At 46.6% G+C, this 19329-nt stretch overlaps 1 protein-coding gene across 1 annotated transcript in view; it reads right to left on the bottom strand.

The window, feature by feature from the left end:
- Fam174b (family with sequence similarity 174 member B) overlaps positions 1-19094 on the bottom strand; it is a 32921-nt gene extending 13827 nt beyond the window's left edge. Inside the window, exon 1 of the mRNA XM_026394054.2 lies at positions 18695-19094. Coding sequence (XP_026249839.1) covers positions 18695-19032 — 338 coding nt within the window. The 5' untranslated portion in view covers positions 19033-19094. The remainder of the gene's footprint in view (positions 1-18694) is intronic.
- Between the last annotated feature and the right edge of the window lie 235 nt (positions 19095-19329).

Below are 19329 nucleotides of genomic sequence, written 5' to 3' on the forward strand. Positions count from 1 at the left end.
GACAAAGGCCCAAGAAGAACTACCCCTCCCCAAGGCCTCAAGACAAGGGTCAACTTCCAATTTACACAGAACCACACACCACACCTTTCTCAGGAAGAGAGCGCTAAAGCTCCACCGGGATGATTTGCAGCTGTTTAAAAGGAGCACTTGGCTTTACAGAGGGACCAGGCTCCCCGCCATGTTCACCCCGACTCATGCCTGGCCCAACACAACCAGAGACAAGAGCACATTCACATGCCTTTAGAGCCATCCAGAATGTCCAGAAAGGGAGATGTCAATGAGCCCAAGGACTTGACAAAGCCCCCTGTGTACCTTCAAAGAGACCACACCCAGATGGCTCCAGGCTGAGGAGCCACGGCTCTACATGGAATTCTTTTTCAGGTATCATGAGGCCTTGAAAATGCAGAAGCCCGTTTGTCAACCTCACTATATACTTGGAACTTGACACCTTGGTTTGTCAATGGCACTGGGGCAGGACTGACTGCTGACCCTGGGAGAAGGTTCTGGAGACTCTTGCTTCAGCCCTGCTTCATGAGAGTGTACCTCCACATGTGGAAACTGGCTTTCCTTCTTCCTGATTGTTTATAACAAGTTCTTGTAGTGAGGAAATTATGAGCTAAAATGCGGCACTTGAACACTTACCGGTGAGAGACGCTGGAAAACAGCAGCTTCAAGACCTAGGGTGGCTTTAGCACCAACCATTCCAGCCAATCTCAAAAACAACTCTTGAACCCCAAGATGACACTACTGGTGTGAAGGAAACATTACATGTAAACTTGATGGGGCTACAGGGAGTCCAGACATGTGGTCACACATTATCCTGTGCATGTCTGTGACAGTGTTTCTGGGTCAACAGACTGAATAAAGCCAAATGTCCTCCCTGGTATTGGTGGGCCTCACCCAATCAGTAGAAGACCACCACAGAACAAAAGGCTGACCCTCCCTCCAGGAGTAAGGAGAAAAACTCCTGCCTGATGAACACTGGTTTTTATCCAGACTTTGGATTCTGCTGAAACTTCAGTTGTGTCTGGGTCTCAAGCCTGCCTGCATCTAGACTGCCTGCATCCACATTGCAGGAACTCATCAGCCTTCATAATGTCGCCAGCCTCTTTCCCATAATAAATACTTCTTCCCCCTGCCCTATCTGTCTCTCTCTCATACACACACACACAGCATCCTATTGGTTCTGTTTCTCTGGAGAGCCCTCACTGATACAAAGGGCCATTAGCAAGAGCCCTCGTGCGTGTTTCAAACGCCAGTTTTGACATAATGAGCCAGAGAAATTACATTTTCGTCAACTCTCTGAGGCACAACACGCTTTACAAAAGAAGAGCGATTTCTGCTGTTTCACTCTGACTGTGTTAATAAGGGAAAACTGAGACTCGTGAGTTTAAAGACACTTAGTCCTCAGCAAAGGCACACGTGTGCATTAGCAAGGGCCTCTGCTGACGAGTGGGGGGATACTGCCACACAGGAATGGAGGGGTGGGGGAGTCACATAGTCCTCCCAGCAGAAGGAGGACCCTTCCTTTACCAGTCAGGGGTCCATGGGAAGCAGGGAAACATATGAACAGGGTGGATACACTTTCTCAGAGACCTGCAGACCCCCAATCCTGACTGTCCTGGGGTCAGAAAACAGTGGCACCCTGCCTCAGAGAGAGAGAGCACAAGAAAATAGAAAACAGAGCCCTTAGGGTTGGAATGACCTTGCCACGTCCCCTTCTGTCTCCTCTAAGTGTGGACCTACTGCAAGCCCACTGTGGAGCTGAATAAGATCTGATCCCTCTGAAAGTCACTGTGGAGTTTAATCCCCATTGGGAGGTACTGAGAGGATGGAAAATTGAATCTAACTAGAGTGTTTAGAGAAGAGGCCTTTGGAAAACTGTTAGGATTGATGTCGTCAGGTGGAGCCCTGGATTGCATACTGGTGGTTTTTATAAGAGGGAGAGAGACCACCCACACACACACAGACACACACAGAAACACACGCGCGCGCGCACACACACACACACACACACGTGTTCCCTATCTCTTGCCGCGTGATGTCCTGCACCACTTATCACCAGATATAGCCCTTCAACTTGGGACTAGAACTGTGAGCCAAAATAAACCTCTTTTCTTTATAACCTACCCAGCCTTTGGTATGCGCTAGCAACAACAGAAAACAGACTACAACTGCACCTTCTTACATTCATTCTCTAAAAGAGTTGAGCTCTTCTTGGGTTGTGGCTAAGCAATTACAAGTATGTTCACATGCACAGCTTCTACATAATCCCACAGGGGACATGTCACTATTATCTCTGTCATACAGCTGAAGAAACTGAGGACCAGAGAGGTCAATTTGCTCAAGGCCACATGGCTGCTCAGACGTAGAGCTGGGTTTGAAGGCAGGCAGAACAGTCACCGAAAGGTCCTGACTGGCACTGGCCACCTCCTTCCCCACACAGCTAAGTGAAAGTGTTCCCCAACCTCTCACAGTTTGAAATGTGTCATGAAGAGAGGAGAGTACAGGGCTTAAAAGTAGAGTCTAGGCAAACAATTCAGGAAAACTGCAGGGCATAGGATGCACATGTTATCCCTGGGAAGACCAAAGGCTGCCCCAGCAGGTCACCTTGACACCCTGCGCTCGCCAATAAACAAGGCGCCAGTTCTCCCTTGCCACTTCCCACTCACTCTCAACAGAGAGCCCCACTCCACACCCCGACCAGACTTTGCCACCACTTGACTTTTAACACCAAAAAACGCTTTGCCCTCCTTACACTTTCTGGAACATGTCACTTAACACAACTCACACATTCATTCCTACTTCACATCAATCTAGGCACACTTCCAACCCTTCCCAAGAGGGACTCCCTGAGGACACACGCTGTTCTGCAGTTAGTTCCCCAGCATCCATTACCTCCCTCTCTCTGGCACCGGGATCCTCCATGCCTGGCCACACCCCCAGCTCCACGAGTGGACACAGGAATTCAGCCTGGGCCAATCAGTGCCTGGCAGCAACCCCTGAGCCAACCAATAGCAGGGCGGAGGGGAGGCAGGCGTGACCAATCAGAGCCAACCACCGTTCCCTAGGAAGGAAGGCTGGAACAGGGACAGGTGGGTGCCGCACCCTTCGCCCTGAGAGTTAAATAGTGTAAGCCATCTTTCCACCTCCTAGGAACGGAAAACAGAGTCAACCTGTAAGAGAGAGAGGGGGAGAGACCAGATCCTAAATCTGCTATGAAGCCAGCCTTCTTTGAAAACGACAAAGCTCTTTTTTTTTTTTTTTTTCACCAGAGTAATTCCAGGCCAGATTTTCTGTCACACACAACCTAAAGAATTTAACTGCCAAGGATTCTCAAAGGGAGGCACAGCATGAAGAGAAACCACCACTATAATAATAAACACTATCTTGGGATTTTTTTTAACATTTTAATAGTAAGCCTTCCACACATCAGTATAATTTTCTCATTTTCTCAAACCCTTTTAAACCCTAGGACTCTTCCCCTTGTAGAAACAAAGAACCGTACACTGGTGACAGTCGCATGACATTTTCTGCTTAGGGCTACCTGTGGCCAGGTTTTTTCAGAAAGCAAACATCCGGGTGGCTCCAACTCACAGGACTGTTTACAAGCACAGGAGCCTGGGATAAAGCAAAGACCACACAGCCATGAAGAATCTGAGGTCACCTGCGTCTCTCAGAAACAGTGGGCAGCTAAACCAAGGGAGCCATAGCTCCCTCTTACTCAGGGACACATGTGGCTTAAAGACAGGCACCTGGTTCTAAAAAGGAGCCCAGGTGCAGAGTCAGACTTGGGTTCACAGACCCAAAATCCTACTGACAGGGCCTGTTACAGGGTGGAGTGTGGGAGTGGGGTTGGGGGTAGGACAAGAAAGAAAGCAGCCCAAAAAATCTGCCAAGCATAGCAGAGAAAAAAGGAGATTCAGAAACAAAAACGGGAAAAGATATTGCTCGCCAGTCCCCCATAGTGGGGGTACCAAGAGTTGGGGGGAGGCTTTGCCACAACTTTTCTTTTCTGGAACCCCACTACTTCAATGAAGAGACAGACATTGGTGGTCTCAACCAAATGCCCATTTCATCTTTCATTCAAACCCAAACGCACACTTCTAACAAGAGAAAGGAGATGTTTAGAATTCTTTTGCTCTGAAATGTAATCCCAAAGCCACAGGGTTTGTTTACTGAAAGGACCTTTCAACAGCTGGTCAGAAATGAGTTTCCAGTGAGCACTCATGCACCCCACTTAGACAAACAAGGAGGCTGAGGGAGGGAGCCCCAGAGTTCCCGGGAGCCCCAGAGCCCAGCAAACAGAACTGCAGAGAGGCCTTCTTTTCCCACCCTCCCCCACAAATAAAAACAAAATAAGACTGAGCCCTCATGGGTCAGTTCCATTTGGAGTGTGGCAGTTGGCAATGCAGACAGGGAGACCAGAGAATAAGGTTGGGGCCTCAGCTGAGCAGCTCCCTTGTCTGTGTCCCTCTGAGCAAATCATTCCTTCTCAGCCCTCATTTCTTTGCATTTCTACTTCTGGCCAGGTGTGGCAGGGGTTCTGGAAATAGATCTTCAGGACCCTCCTCCCTATCTACTCCAAGGGCCATAAGCATTCCTAGTTCTCCTGGGGTCTTCCCAGAACACCCCAACCAGGCTGAGTTTTCTCCTTGTTGCAACTCCTGGAATCTCCAAACACCAGCCCCATCCCTGCTGTGGGGCACAGTCCACACTCTAAGCACACCTGGTCCTCCTGCACCATCTGCTCCATTGGAGTGACAGCAACAACAGCCACCATGATGAAACAACTTTTAGCACCAAACAGTGCACACATGATCTCATCACAGTCTCCAGTTAGTGAGGCAGGGAGGGAGGGTTCCGGAAACTGAGGCCAGGAGACGCTGAGTGACCTGCCTCAGTTAGCAGGACTCAAACCCAGGTCTGCCGCACCCCAAAACCAAGCTCTTCACACTCTAGCAGTAGGGAGGAAGTTCACCTGACTTTGGGCGTCCCAACACCTAAAAAAAGAGTAGGCACTCAGCAGATTTTTCCCAGGCAGCCAGAAGAACAAACAAGTTCCCTTGATTGCCAGCCAGCACCTGCTGACTCAAAGCAACCAAAAGAAGTTTATGCCCACGAAAGGAGGGCATACTGTGTCTCAGTCTCATGAAGACATCTACATGTTTAATGAAATACAACAAAATACTATCAGGTTAGACAAGCTGATTCCAAAACACAGGGGGGGACAGAGCAGCAATAATAGAAGAGCCAGAGCATTCTGAAAAGAAAGCTGGTCCCTAGATAGTAAAACACACCGCAAACCACAATAATGGAACTCAGTGGTGCTGGCCCACTAACAAAGAGATGCTGCAGCAGAAAACAAAGTCCAGAAATAGACACGAAGACATCCTGGAATCTAGGATAGAATAAACGAGGCACTCCATCCAAATGGTTGGGTAAAAGGTTACCATTCAATTACCACCTATGTTTCACACCTTAAATGGATCAGAATTAAAGGTAGAAAATAAAACCATAAAAGTACTAGAAGAAAACCTGGGAGAAACCCGAAAACCTTAAAAAGAAAACAATGACTAACTCAAACACATAAAAATTTTAAAGTTAAGACAGGGCTGCGGCTCAGAAATAGAGCACTCAAACTCGCCTAGCATGCATGAGACACTGGGTTCGATCCTCAGCACCACATAAAAATAAAATAAAGATATTGTGTCCACCTATAACTAAAAAATAAATATTAAAAAAATTTTAAGACAAATGATAAACTGGGGGAAATATTTCTAGCTCACATTATAGATAAAAAGACTAACCTACTTAATATGTATATCTCTAGAAATTCAAAAAAAATCAATAATCTTACTGAAAAATTGGCAAGGGATATAAACCAGGTAGTTCACACAGAGAAATAAACGCAAATGGCTCTGCATTCTTTACTATGAAAACATACTATGAAAACATACTTTACTATGAAAACACACTCAATATGAGGACTGCAAATCCAGCCTTCACAGAGATTCCACTCTTTACCCACAAATTTAGTAAAAATCAAAATGTCTGAAAATGCTGCTAGTAAGCAAGTGAGGAAACAATTTCTCTAGTTAATTGCTTATGGAAACGTAAAGTGTTATGTTCAGAGACCAGTTTAGCAATATCCATCAGTTATGAAGAGCTTTAGCACCCTTCTAAATCTAGGTTTCCACCTTTGGGAAATGACCCATTAATAGGAGATGTGTTAAATAAATGATGATACATCCATATAATGATCACAAAGAGCCATATGAACAAATGAAGTAGCTTTATACCCAATCTCTCAGATACACAAGATATATATTTCTATAAATCCAGATAAGTAGTATAGTACAGTGTACGTGTAAAAGACAGAAAAGATTTTTTAAAAGATAGGGAAGATTTCTACATGGAAAAAAGTGAAGTTGGACCCGCTCTATACACAATATTAAAGAATTAAAATCACATCATATATAAAAATTACCTCAAAATGAAATTTCTATGTAGGTATGTAAATATGAAAGACCTATATAAGAGCTAAAACTATAAAACTCATAGAAGCAAACAAAGCACAAACCTTTGTGACCTTGGATTAAGCAATGGCTTCTTAAATAGAATACAAGAAGCTAAAGCAGAAAAAGAAAAGTAGATAAACCGGACCTCATCAAAATTAAAAACTTTTGTGCTTCAAAGAACACAATCGAGCAAGTGAAAAGATAACCTAGAGAATGGGAGAAAATATTTGAAAATCTTATACTTGCATTTAGAATATATAAAGAACTTTTAGACCTCAATAAAAAAGAAAACTTTAGTTTAAAAATACACAAAGAATCCTAACAGTCCTCTCAAGAGTATATATAAATGGCCAATAAACACATGCAAAGAAGGTCAATAGCATTAGTCATCCGTGTAATGCAAATCAAAACCACAATGAGATATCACTTCACACCCACCAGGGTGGTATAATCAAAAAGACAACAACCAACTAAACTGTAACCTTCATAAGATGCAAAATAGTGTGATCATTTTTAAAAAACAGTTTGGCAGCTCTTTAAAAAGTTAAACATAGTTACCATATGACCCAGCACTCCTAGATATATATAACCAAGGGCAAGAAAAACAATCCACACAAAATCTTGTACACAAAATGGTCAGAGCAGAACTATTCATAATAGTCAAAAAGTAGAAATAACTCAAAATATCTCCCAACTGATGAATGGACAAAGGGTGGTATATCCACTCAAAGGAACACTACTATATGCTAAATAAAATAAGCCATCAGAAGAGACCACATATTGCATGATTCTGTTCCCATGAAAAGTCCACCAGAGCTATCCATAGACAGTCTATCCATAGGTAAGTGGATGCCTAGAGCTGGGAGGAGGTACATGGAGAGTGACCATCAATGAGGTCAGGGTTTCAGCTTGGAGTGATGAACATATTCTAAAATTGATTTGAGTAACTGAAAGCAGAACTCTGTGAATATACTAAAACCATTGAGCTGGACACTTTAAATGGTGAACTATATGGTCTGTAAATTACATCTCAATAAAGTTGTTACAAAATAGGGAAGACTGTGTGTGTGTGTGTGTGTGTGTGTGTGTGTGTGTGTGTGTGTGTATGTGTGTACATTACATTCTTTGTTTCTATATTTATAAAAATCTCTCTGGAAAGATTCACAGGACATTGACAGCATCCAGTAAAGAAAATTAGGAAGATGAGGGACAAGGGCAAAAAAGAGATTTTTCAAGAGCGGGGTGATGGCACATGCCTATATTCCCAGCAACTCAGAAGGCTGAGGCAGGAGGATCTAGGTTCAAGGCCAGCTTCAGCAACTTAGCAAGGCCTAAGCGACTTAATGAAACCCTGTCTCAAAATTTAAAAATAAAAAAGGCTGGGGGTGTAGCTCAGTGGTAAAGCACCCCTGGGTTCAATTTCCAGTATCAAAAAGAAAAGAAATGAAGGAGATTTCCCCCTTTGTGCTCTTTTGTTCTCTGTGCATTCTGAACCACATGAATATATTACCTGTTTTTAAAACAGGAAATAAATAAATTAAAATTCAGAGGAAGTAATTAAAATTAATTTCCAAGTGGACCAGGTTGTGACCGGCCCTCCTGGCAGGGAACCTGCTCCCAGAGCTCACCCAGGGGCTGCCTGTGGGCTGCCCAGTGTGGCTGCGCTCCACTTACCTGATCACTTCAAACCCAGAAACGCAGACTGTTCCTTCACCTAACTGTTCCATGTTGAAGCCCCCTCAAGTGGCTCTGTAGTTCCCAGCCCGGCTTCTGTTGAAACCACCCTACTTGACACAGCAGCACATGTGACCTCTAACATTTAGAAATCGTAATAAAAAAAACAATGAAAAATGGAACATGGGTGGAGGGACTGAAGCAAGCAGCTGCTGTGAGTGCACATTGGGGGCAGGGTGACATAACAGGTGAGCTTCAACGCCAAGTGGTGGCACCCAGCATTCTGAGCACAGGCCTGTTTCGTCTTTGACCCCTGAGCTCTACTCTGCACCACCTTCTCAGAACATAAGAAATAACTGTGCCACCCCAAGAAAACCAACTACTTGACAAAAGGAAGAACAGGACCCCAAAACATGCTTTCCAGCCCTGGCTTCCAGAAGAAGGTGCCAGAGGCCCCCAGAGTGTCCATGGGTTAGCCAGGGTCTCAGTGGCAAACCTGCCACCACCTACCACGGAGACACGCTTGCTTTCCCTCCCTCCCTGCCCTGGGCATATAGTCCCCGGAGCTCCACCCAACACTTTCCTTTGAATGCAGATTCAACAGGCCACTGAGACAGGCAAACACCAGTATGAGAGAAATCTCACCTGCTCCACTGCGATGGGCATCTTCAGACAAATGCAGCATCACGTGACACAAAGCACTTCCCTCCAGCGCAGTGAGTTACTTCAAGACTTCCACAGCCCAGCTCTGCCCTGACCCCACTGAGCCCTCTGGAACATGAAGCTGGAGAGCCTTCCAGATGTAACCACTCCTTACTCCTGCCCTGGAGCTGCTCTTTCCCTCCCCTCTGTGACCCCTCTGTCCCAGCACCAAGTACACACTCAAGCACAATGACTCAGAGTACTAGGTCCACAACTGCAACGCACCAGTGCCCTGTCGATGCAGGAAACCCATGAAGCAGAACTGGTGTGAAATAAACACAGGTACAAACACAATGACAACTGGTGACCAACGCTCTGCCTTCAAGTCAAGGAAGCCTGAAGAGTGACACCATGCCCAGCCTAGAAGGGGCAGCAACTATGCAGCCCCTGTCCCTTGCTGCCCCATGAACCAGAGGCCCTGTACTTCCAAGTACCCCAAAGAAGCACGAGCTCCAGATTTTTATGGGAAGATTCCCAATTTTTAAGTATTCTCAACTATCTCAGTTTTTGTGATCACTGTGCTGATCAAAACAAAACACAAGAACATGTCTGTGGGTCATATTTTCCAACTCATGGGCCATCCGTTTACAAATTCTGACTCAGTTTCCGGGCCAATGTTTACTTGGTCATAAGTATGAGTGATATTTAATAATTCAGCTGAAATCTCATGAGCCCAGACAGATGTAGTGATACGCATGTTCAACCCGGGTCTCCCTTATCTCTCTTCCCCAGCAGTCACCGTGATCAGCAGACACTGGCCCATTATTTACATAACCCAGATGCTTCCCCGCCCCCTGACCTCAGGAATAACAAAGTGGTGCCCCTGTGACAGACCCCAACATGGCATGCAGCACACAACACTGTGCTGCCGGGAGTTTCTGCTTCCTAGAGGATTGTACACCCTGAGCCAGCTGACCCCACGGAGCTCAACTTCAAGTCCTGGGGCTCTTTTTCATGACACTCCCGGGTTTCACTTCCATCTGCTCCCCATCCTGTTGCTCCTTCCCGCTCTCAATCCCTGAGGGATGGATCAACTCTCATCCTCCCAGACAAAGCCAGCACGCCCTGGGTTTGACCTGTTTGAAGAGCCATATGAAGGACAGCCACAGCCAGTGCCCCAAGTCCTGTTCCTCCAGTTGTCGGGAGTGTTTGCACAGGGCTGGACCCATTTGGTTTTTACATGAGGTGCCAGGTGAAGAGAAGCAAAATTTAAAGCAAAGAAGGTAGCCTCTGAGGACAGCTTCCTTGGTTTAAGGACAGCAATGACCAAGAGGGACCCTTTGTTGGACCCAGGGCAACTGGAAGCTCTGGGGTCACTGTGCTTTGAAATATACATTATAAATGGCCCTTTAAGGTCCACATCCCTGCCCATGGCAAGGGAGGCATGGCACGACCAGTCCTCACCACCCACTCCTGCAAGCTCCACCACTTCTCAGCAGATACTGCCAAGCCCTCCCAAGCCCAGACGTCCAGCTGCATCCACACAGATCTTCCCTGCACTTCATCTTCTTCCTCATCAAGCCTTCCGGCCTGCCACCCCCTTGACAAAGCCCCCTTCTCCAGGCCTTTCAACTCACCGGACACTTTCCTCTTTCTTCTCTTCATCCACGTGGGCCTCCCGGCCTCCAGTCCTCCTGACTGGTTCTTCCCACACCTTCCCTGGGTGTCCCCAACCAGACTACACCCCCATCAGAGCCATGTCACTATCTATCCACTTGCTCAGCAAATATTTATGAAGACCTAAACTGGAACAGCATTTCTAATGCAGCCCTTTGATTATTTCACTCTTGTATTCAAATCCCCCACTAGCTCCCTCCAAAGCACCAAATACTCTGGCTGGAACTGGCATCCTCCAAAATCTGCTGCAACAGAGGAAGGGAGAGTCAGTCCCCTCCCCTTCCCCAACTGTGTGGCCTTGACCAAGACACTTCATCACTCTGTGCCTTGGTTCACTCAACTGAAAAATGGGGACCCCCAAGAGACCACCCTTCACAGGAGCCAGGAAAAAAAATGCTCAGCACAGAGCCTGGTACTGTGAGGGCTTAGTGAATATTGGTTGCTATTATTATCAATGTCATCATGATGATCTCCAAGTGATCACTTCTGCAAAGTCTATTCCTAGCAAAACCCACTTCCCCCATCCAGCCTAGAACATCCTCCTCCCCCACAGTGCCTTCCCACACCATTCTGTCCCTGGCCCAAGTCTGTGGCATGCTTTCTGTTTATCAAGTGTTGTTTTGGATGCATGCCTCCCCTTCTGAATGGGAATGGCTTCTCTTGTGACAAGAAGAGCCATTCAAAGGCATCATCCTCCCTCCCAGACTGAACTGGACACTTCTGGGCCTCTGATGGGCTCCCCATCCAGCACAGCTCCCTGTGTTCATTAGGAAGAACCCTGCCCACTCAACCATGATTTCTCCTAGGTGCTGATTGTGTGGTGCTGACACTCTTCTTGCAAACCCCTGGGTGACCTTAACAAACCATCCCCCCTTCTGGGCCTCAGTTTCCTCATCTGTACAATGTAGGGGTGGGGGTGAGTTTGAGGAGCTCTGAATATGAAGAAAGCCCACAGCTAAGAGGTTATAGGACCCCAGAGCCCCATGGCTGGAACAACCATGCTCTTAAGCCATACCTGCCAGCAAGAATGGGCTTCCTCTTCCCTGCACCTCCAGGAAAATAAATATCAAGGCTAGTTTCCTGGAAGACTGCCCTTAGATTAAGTAGAGATTTTTTTAAAGTGGAACCATAACAAAATAATTCTAAATGCATGCTTCCAGAACTTCCCTTGAAAATGGTTAGATCCAAACATCAGTCACAATACTAAAGTACCCAGTATAACCCAGGAAGCCTTCTCTGCTCAAATCCTGAAGCAGACAATCGCCCCTGATAAATCCTGCAGGATGCTCTGTGGACACCGACACTGAGGCCCCTCCGCAGGCCCTCCCACCCCCACTTACTCCTAGATGTGCCTGGTGTTACAAGAAAGGGCCTGTGTTTGCAAAGACCCTGGAATGAAAAGAATACATGGTCATGAGACTGTGGCCAAGCCCTATAAGCCAGAGGGCTCAGGGTTAAATTAAAGAGGGGTTTTTCTCCCTTTCCAATTTGATAGAAGGATTCAGTGGCAGGTGCCAGGTCCTCACCAGCCTGCTAATAAGGGCAGTCATGAGACACGTTCTTCATCAGGGAGCTGAAGAGTCAAAGCAGCTCACAAGGCTGAAGTTCATGGATCTCATTTGAAAAAGCCTGAGAGGCAGAGGCACCTGTCTGATTATTTTGGTCATATGGCTGATCCTTACTTATGAGCAGAAGATTAAAAGGTTTGGTAAGAATCACATCTGTTTTCAGAATCATATTTTTAAATACAATAGGACACTTGGCTGCTTAAAGGAGAGCCAGGGACTTGATTGACACAATCTTTTTTTGTTTAATTTATTTTTTAGCCGTAGTTGGACACAATACCTTTATTTTATTTATTTTTTTATGTGATACTGAGGATCGAACCCAGGGTGCTTGCTAGGTAAGCACTCTACCACTGAGCCACAACTTCAGCCCCAACACAATCTTATTCTAAATGTCCCAACAGTCCTTGGAAGCATGTACTGTAATTAATGATAGGAAACGGATGTCCAGTAAGGTTCAAAAAACTGCTCACATCAGACAACCAGAAGGTCTTAAAGCCAGGATCCAAGAGTTTCTCAACCCCAAACCCTTGATGTTTGTGGCTGTAATTTTCTGGGGGTTGTCCTGTATACTGTAGGATGCTGAACAGCATCCTGGCCTCTACTCAGTAGATACCAATAGTAATCTTCCCCCTACCCCACCACCCCCAGTCCTGCCAATCAGAAAGTTCTCTGGGCATAGCCAAATGACACTTGGGGCAAAAATCATCCCCAGTTAGGGAAACTTTTTCCTTCCATGTGCCATAATCATTTAGAGAACTAATCAAAGGCACACTTTCTATTCTTTAAAAAAAAAAAATCTGGATTTTTCCTGAGTCAGATTTAACATTTCTTCACTGTGTATATATAAAATTGAAAGTGAAAGAAGATGAGCATGTACCATTTCTACAGTTTTCTCCTTCAACGCAAAGCCTTGGTCAACACTCAGAAATGACCTACTGATGATCAACAAGTTCCACATTCTCTTTCAAACTCAGAAAAGGCTGAATCTTCTAACCATAGCTCCACCCAAAGCTCTAATTCATTCAAATTACATTGACATACTAATGACCAATAACTAGAATCATCCCAAAATCCAAAATGACCACCTCCCCTAAATGCTAGAGGTACTAAACTTTTATATTAAATGACTTTTCTTATTATCACAAATGAACACACATCACAGAAAACCTGGGGAACCCAAGGTAAGTAAGAAACTTCTCTAAGACCCGGCTCAGCAAATCACGCCTCTGTGGTATCAATGTCTTCAGGCGCCTTTGCCACCAGCAGCTGGGCAATGTCAGATTACCCAGAATTCATCCTCCTGATCCCTGGAGAAGCACCAAAATGAATCCTCCGTTCAGATAAGATGATTTTAGAGATATTTGGAAATAAGAAGTGGCTGGGTGTGCAACCCAGGGAGATGTGAGAGAAATGGAGGCTGCACAGCAAACACAAGTGACCCACCAAAACTAGAAAAAGAAAGCTATGGTTTCAACATGGCAAACTTTCCCTGGCTTCCCCCGACCCCATTTAGAAGACACCAGAGGGTGAAGTGGGATTTCTCTCTCTCACACACACACACACACACACACACACACACACACACATCCCATCCCAGAACTCAAAGAGTAAAGTGTTCTAAGGAAACTCCTGGGGAGAAAGGCCTGATAACAGCAGTCACTTGCCTACAGGCGACAGCCCCGCATCTGTGCAACCCCACCAAATGTTTCCCAGTATTTAAAAAAATTAGGAGAAATCCCAATTTTCTGCTCCAATACATAGCCTCTTTGTTGACACCCCATCAGCTCTCCTTAAGGTACCAAGCAGTAGACACAGGGGATCCCGTCAGAGGGTACACTACCTCCAGACCACCTTTCCCTCCTTCCAGTTTGATCCCCCATCTTAAAAGGTGGAAATGATTCTGCAGACAGGGAAATAAGATTAAGTAATATAGCAAGAAGCACTTGCTCAACCTCAAAGAATAAGTTAAAAAAATACAAAACAGAGCAATGTTTTTTGTTGTTGTTGTTTTGTTTTGTTGTGTTGTTTTTTGTTTGTTTGTTTGTTTGTTTTTGTAGAACTGGGGCATTCTACCACTTAACTAGAGCCCCAGCCCTTTTTTTTAATATTTTATTTGGAGACAGGGTCTTGCTAAGTTGCCTAGGCTGGCCTCAAACTTGCTCCTGCCTCAGCCTCCCAGAGCCCTGGGAGCACAAGGGTGCACCAGAGGTGCCCAGATAAGACCAAATTATACTCATCTGATGGAAAAGCATCAGAAAGTGAGGTAATACTAAGTATCAGATACGATGTGAGGGTCTAAGAACTAAGAGCATGGTAAGTAGGAGGGTACACTAGTATCTACTAAAGGAATTCCCATGCATGCACCAGAAACCCCATTCCCAGGTACATACACTAGATGCTCTCATATACCTCAGATCCTCAGCAGGACATGTCCAAGGATGCAGGCAAGTTAAGTGTGCACACAGGGAAGGAAATCAGGCTACATGTTGCAGACAATGCAGAAATGTGTCATGTATGATAAATACATTATAAAGGAAGAATCACCCACATTTACATGCATGCACATATACTAACAGATTTCTTTGCATATCTGTGTAGGTACATATTTATTGAAATGAGCTCATATTACCCAGGTTGTTTTATAACCTGTTTTACTCAAAAATATACAGCCAATATTATATCAGTGTCATTATTTTTAACAGCTGTTAAAACCAGATTATCATCATTTACCAAATCAATGCTAAATGGTGGATACAAAGGTTATTTAAACTTTTTCACTATCAAACAGAACTGCTCTGAAAATGCCAAGATGCACACGCGTTTTGGTTTCTTCTTCTAATCATTAACATTAGAAGCAAAGAATATATGTTGCAGTGTCCACTTTAGCAATGGAATTTTCTGATTAAAGATTTATATATTTTTCACTACAATATGTATTCTTTGCTTCTAATTTTAATGGTTTTCTTGGATCCATGTTTTTTCTGTAGTCTGATAAAATGACTCCTTCAGGGAAAACAGACAAATAGGTTAGGACTGCTACTTTATAAGCAATAATGCTACACTCTTCCCCCTCCATCTATGCCGTGAGGATAATGAATGGGCATCTACCAAATTCCCATCTCACAGGTGTCCCATATCAGCCATTCATCTATTCATGGTAGACATCCTATTCTACATCAGCAATGGAAAACAGTTGGGAGTTGAACATTCTTTCGCTAAAAATATCTTTATTAAATGCCAGCCTGTGGCTGGAACCACACCAGGTATTAGAGAGACAGAAGATTAAGGCCAGCCCTGCTCTCAGGAGCCCTCAGCCTGGTAAGTCAGAGGGACACTTCAGCAACCCTCTGGGCTCCCAGGAGAAAATTTAAAAATGAGGTGTGCATCAGGAGCTCAGAAGGCCCTGAGGGAGGCTCACAAGGAAACACAGGAGGGAAAACAGCATGCTAGCATACTGGTGGTAGAGAGGATTCCAGGCAAGATTCTGAATGGGACAAGACACTCAGGCCACATGGTCCCCTTAGAGAACCCCTGGGAGCCCATCAGGGCAGAAGCAGTAAGCAGAGGGGAACTGGGCAGAGCCAAAATGGAGGCTTGAAAAGGAGACAGCACCTTTGTCACAAAGAGCCAGCATTGTCCCAGCATCTATGATTTTGTATATGGGGGAAATGGGGGTAGCTGGTGTATACCTGGGAATGGGGTTTCTGGTACATGCATGGGAATTATTTTAGTAGATACTAGTGTGCCCTCCTACTTACCATGCTCTTAGTTCTTAGACTTTCACATGGTACCTGATACCAACATGCCAGCAGAAGAGGGAGGTTGGGCTAGCGAGAGTGGAGGATGGAGTCAGGAACCCCAGCCTACGGGATATCGCTGTGACTGAGGAGACAAAAGGGAAGGATGTAACCCAGGCAGAAGGCACAGCATGTAGGGACGCTTCATTGGGGAAGGTGATATGGGCAGAAGTGAGATGGTCTCAGGGAGACATGGGTGGTGGGATGGTCAGAACTCAGTGCCTGCATGCTAAGAAGCTGGAGAGCAAACAGGTAAGGACACGGGCCAGCAGAGCAGGCATCTGGCAAGCATGATGAACCAAGCCTACAGAGGAACGGGGAAGGGGGAGCAGCCACAGAACACACCACCAAGTGTTGACCCTGCTTGGCCAGACAGACTTGTAGATGGTTCTAGATGCTGGTGATGACTTGTTCTACCCTTTGGACTGCAACTTCCTCATGTGCAAAGGAGCACTTGGGTACTTGGGTACCATCAAAGTTCTTCCCAGCTATTAAAATGTTACAAGCTCTAGTCTAAATTGGAATCCAGGGTGGGTGGCAGCTATCCACCCAAACAATAACGCTTTACCATGCAGAGGCAGATCATGACCATAGTCAGCTTCTCTTGTGATCACAGCTCTTCCACACTTCTAATTTTAACAGTTTCTAAGCTGCTCAAACAGGAGGCTCCATCCCCTCACATCTGGCCTCATGCTGCCTCCTTTTCTCCCCCACTCCTGGATAATAAAGAGCAGACAGGAAAAATAGTTCAAATACCTTCTAAAAAATACACAGTCTTGTGGGCTCAGCCTGTTTTAAACTAAATGTTTCAAACCTCCAGACCCAAAGCCGCTTGGGCATTAGCTTACTCCAACTGATCAATTAGGAAGTCACTAAATGACAATGTGCCTCTGTGGCATGCCCAAATCAGACATGGAGACACTAACATGAACTGGGCATCCCCACCCCTCAGTGCTTTCTGCTGAGTTTGGGAGCTGGGCTCTAAACACAGCAACCCAGCATGGTAGGATAAAGGCTATATTGAAGAATGCCCAAGAATAGGGTTGGGGAGGACAGAATAGTAAAAGACAAGCCTGGCTTGGTGGTGCATGCCTTTAATTTCACCAACTTGGGAGGCTGAGGCAGGAGGTTCACAAGTTCAAAGCCAGTCTCAGCAACTTAGCAAGACACTGTCTCAAAATAAAAAAATAAAATAAAAAGGGCTGAGGATGTAGCTCAGTGATTAGGCACCCCTGGGTTCAATCCCCAGTACCAAAAGGGGGGCGGGGGGGAAAGCAACAGCCTCTTTTGATTGTTCAGGAAAACTATACAGAGGAAGGAGAATGGAAGCTTGGTATCAGTGACCACGTGTAGTCTTGATAGACGCAGAGTAGGCTTCAGGCCAGAAATAGGAAAGCACAAGGCAGCACCATGGAGCAACAGGAAAGGAGCAAGGGATGAGAGACGGGCTCAGAAGGGCTGGCTAAAGGGTAAACTGGGGTCAATATGTAAGCACTCCAAATGCCATGCTTAGGTAGTTCCATGTCTAGATGGTGGCCAAAATGAGCCACTGCAGTTTGCAAGCAGTGGTGGGAGGGCAATGAGAAGGGTGGAGTGAATCCAGAAAACAGCAAGGAGACCAGCATAGCAAGGACAACATGGCCTGACCCAAGGCAGAGGATCAATGTGTATTCCTGTTCCCTACTCTCCATTTTCTCAGACCACTGACTTTTAATCAGACTCAGAAGAAAAATCCTGGACTCAATGTCCCACAAAACCAAGAGCACACCTCAACAGACTGCTCCCAGCTCTGCCTTTCCCAGGTTTGCTTTCTGCTTCTACACTGAAAATGCTAATTAGAAGAGCAGAACCCTGGCCCCATACCCTCAGTGGCTATCAAATACCAAAGCCCAGTGTTTGAGGCAGTGGGCAGGGAATAAATGACACACACAGATTTCCGGGTGTGGGGAGCAACCTGAGCAACAGGATGTATTTAGTTCATTTCCTACAAAAACAGGATTTCTTCGGGATTAGGGGGAAATGTCCACCTCACTATCCCAAGCACTTCCTAATCTCCCAGATACTTCCTTCTTGACCTTGAGCAACCTACAAAAGCCTCTCAAGATCCATCATCCCCCTGAGAATGTTGACTGGAAAAGCTTAGTCAGGGCGTAGGAGAGCTTCTGCATCCTCCAGCAATGGACAGACAATAAGACCACCAAGGGGCACCAAGCATCCTGAAATCCAGCACCAACCCTACGTGTAAAGCAGGCCTCCAACAGGCATTCTGAAGATGCCCCGTGCAACAAACTGTTTCTTTCTGCAGCAGAAAAAGAAGAAAGTGCATTGGGCATGAAGACTCTACAGATGAAATTTACAGAAGGGACAGCAAGATTGAAGTTAAAAGGACACAAGTTCAAATTCTACCTCCACCACTGAGTTACTCGGGTAAGACTCCTTTCCTCTGAAAATATTTTCCTCATTTATGAAACAGGTATAAAAATAAATAAACTCTTTGGACTGCTGTCAGAATTCAGAGCACTGTTGTAAGTACTAAGCATTAGCAGAATTAACAAATGGAATCCACTATTCTAAAAGAAAGGAGAGAAAATTTCTAAAATGTTCACCACGAAAAAACAGATGTGGGCACCCAACAAACAGAACCCACCCTGCCCAGGCAGGGAAGAGAGGTCCCTGGCTGGCGGGAGCACATCAAGATGACGAGATGGGGCGGAATCGAGCACCTGTGCGCGTGGCTCGGGCAGGCGCGGTGGCAGCAGGTTGGGTGATGCCACCCGCTCGGCCCATGGAAAATGAAGAGGGCGGCTGGACCCACCTGAAGACGCGCAGCAGCAGGCAGGCGATGAGGAGGGCGCTGAAGGCGCACGCCACGATCACAGCAGCCTTCAGGGTGGGCAGGTCGCGGAGAAGGGTGGAGATGCGGGTCACCAAGGCATCGCTGCTGCTGTTGGAGCTGCCTCCACCCGCTGCCCCAACCCCGGGCCGGGTGGAGTTCCCCGGCCCGGGTCCCGGCGGCGGCCGCTCCTGGCGCTCGGGGTCTGGCTGCGGCGCGGGGGCGGACTCGGCTCTGCGGGCGCGGGCGGCGGGCGCGGCCAGGAGCGCAAGCAACAGCAGCGGCAGCAACAGCCGAGCGGGCGGCGGAGCGGCGCGCATAGTGTGGACCGGCAGCGCGGGGCGCGCAGCTACCCCGGGTCCGCACCAACGCAAGGCCTGTGCCCGGGCTCCCGCGGCGGAGGCGACTGCGCGGTGCTGGGCAGGAAGCTGCGGAGCCCGGAAGAGCCCGCGCCGCCGCCACCAACACGTTGCACCGAGTCATTCGACGGGCTGCGGCCCCGCGTGGGCGGGGCAGGCCATCGGCCGGGTCGGGGCTGCGCTCCATCTGCTGATGGCCCGGGTCCCCCTGGACTAGGGACCCCGTGGAGAAGTAATGGGCTCACTGTCGTGTAAGCC

This window comes from Urocitellus parryii, chromosome 6 (genome assembly GCF_045843805.1).
Source record: "Urocitellus parryii isolate mUroPar1 chromosome 6, mUroPar1.hap1, whole genome shotgun sequence".
NCBI classification, from domain to species: domain Eukaryota; kingdom Metazoa; phylum Chordata; class Mammalia; order Rodentia; family Sciuridae; genus Urocitellus; species Urocitellus parryii.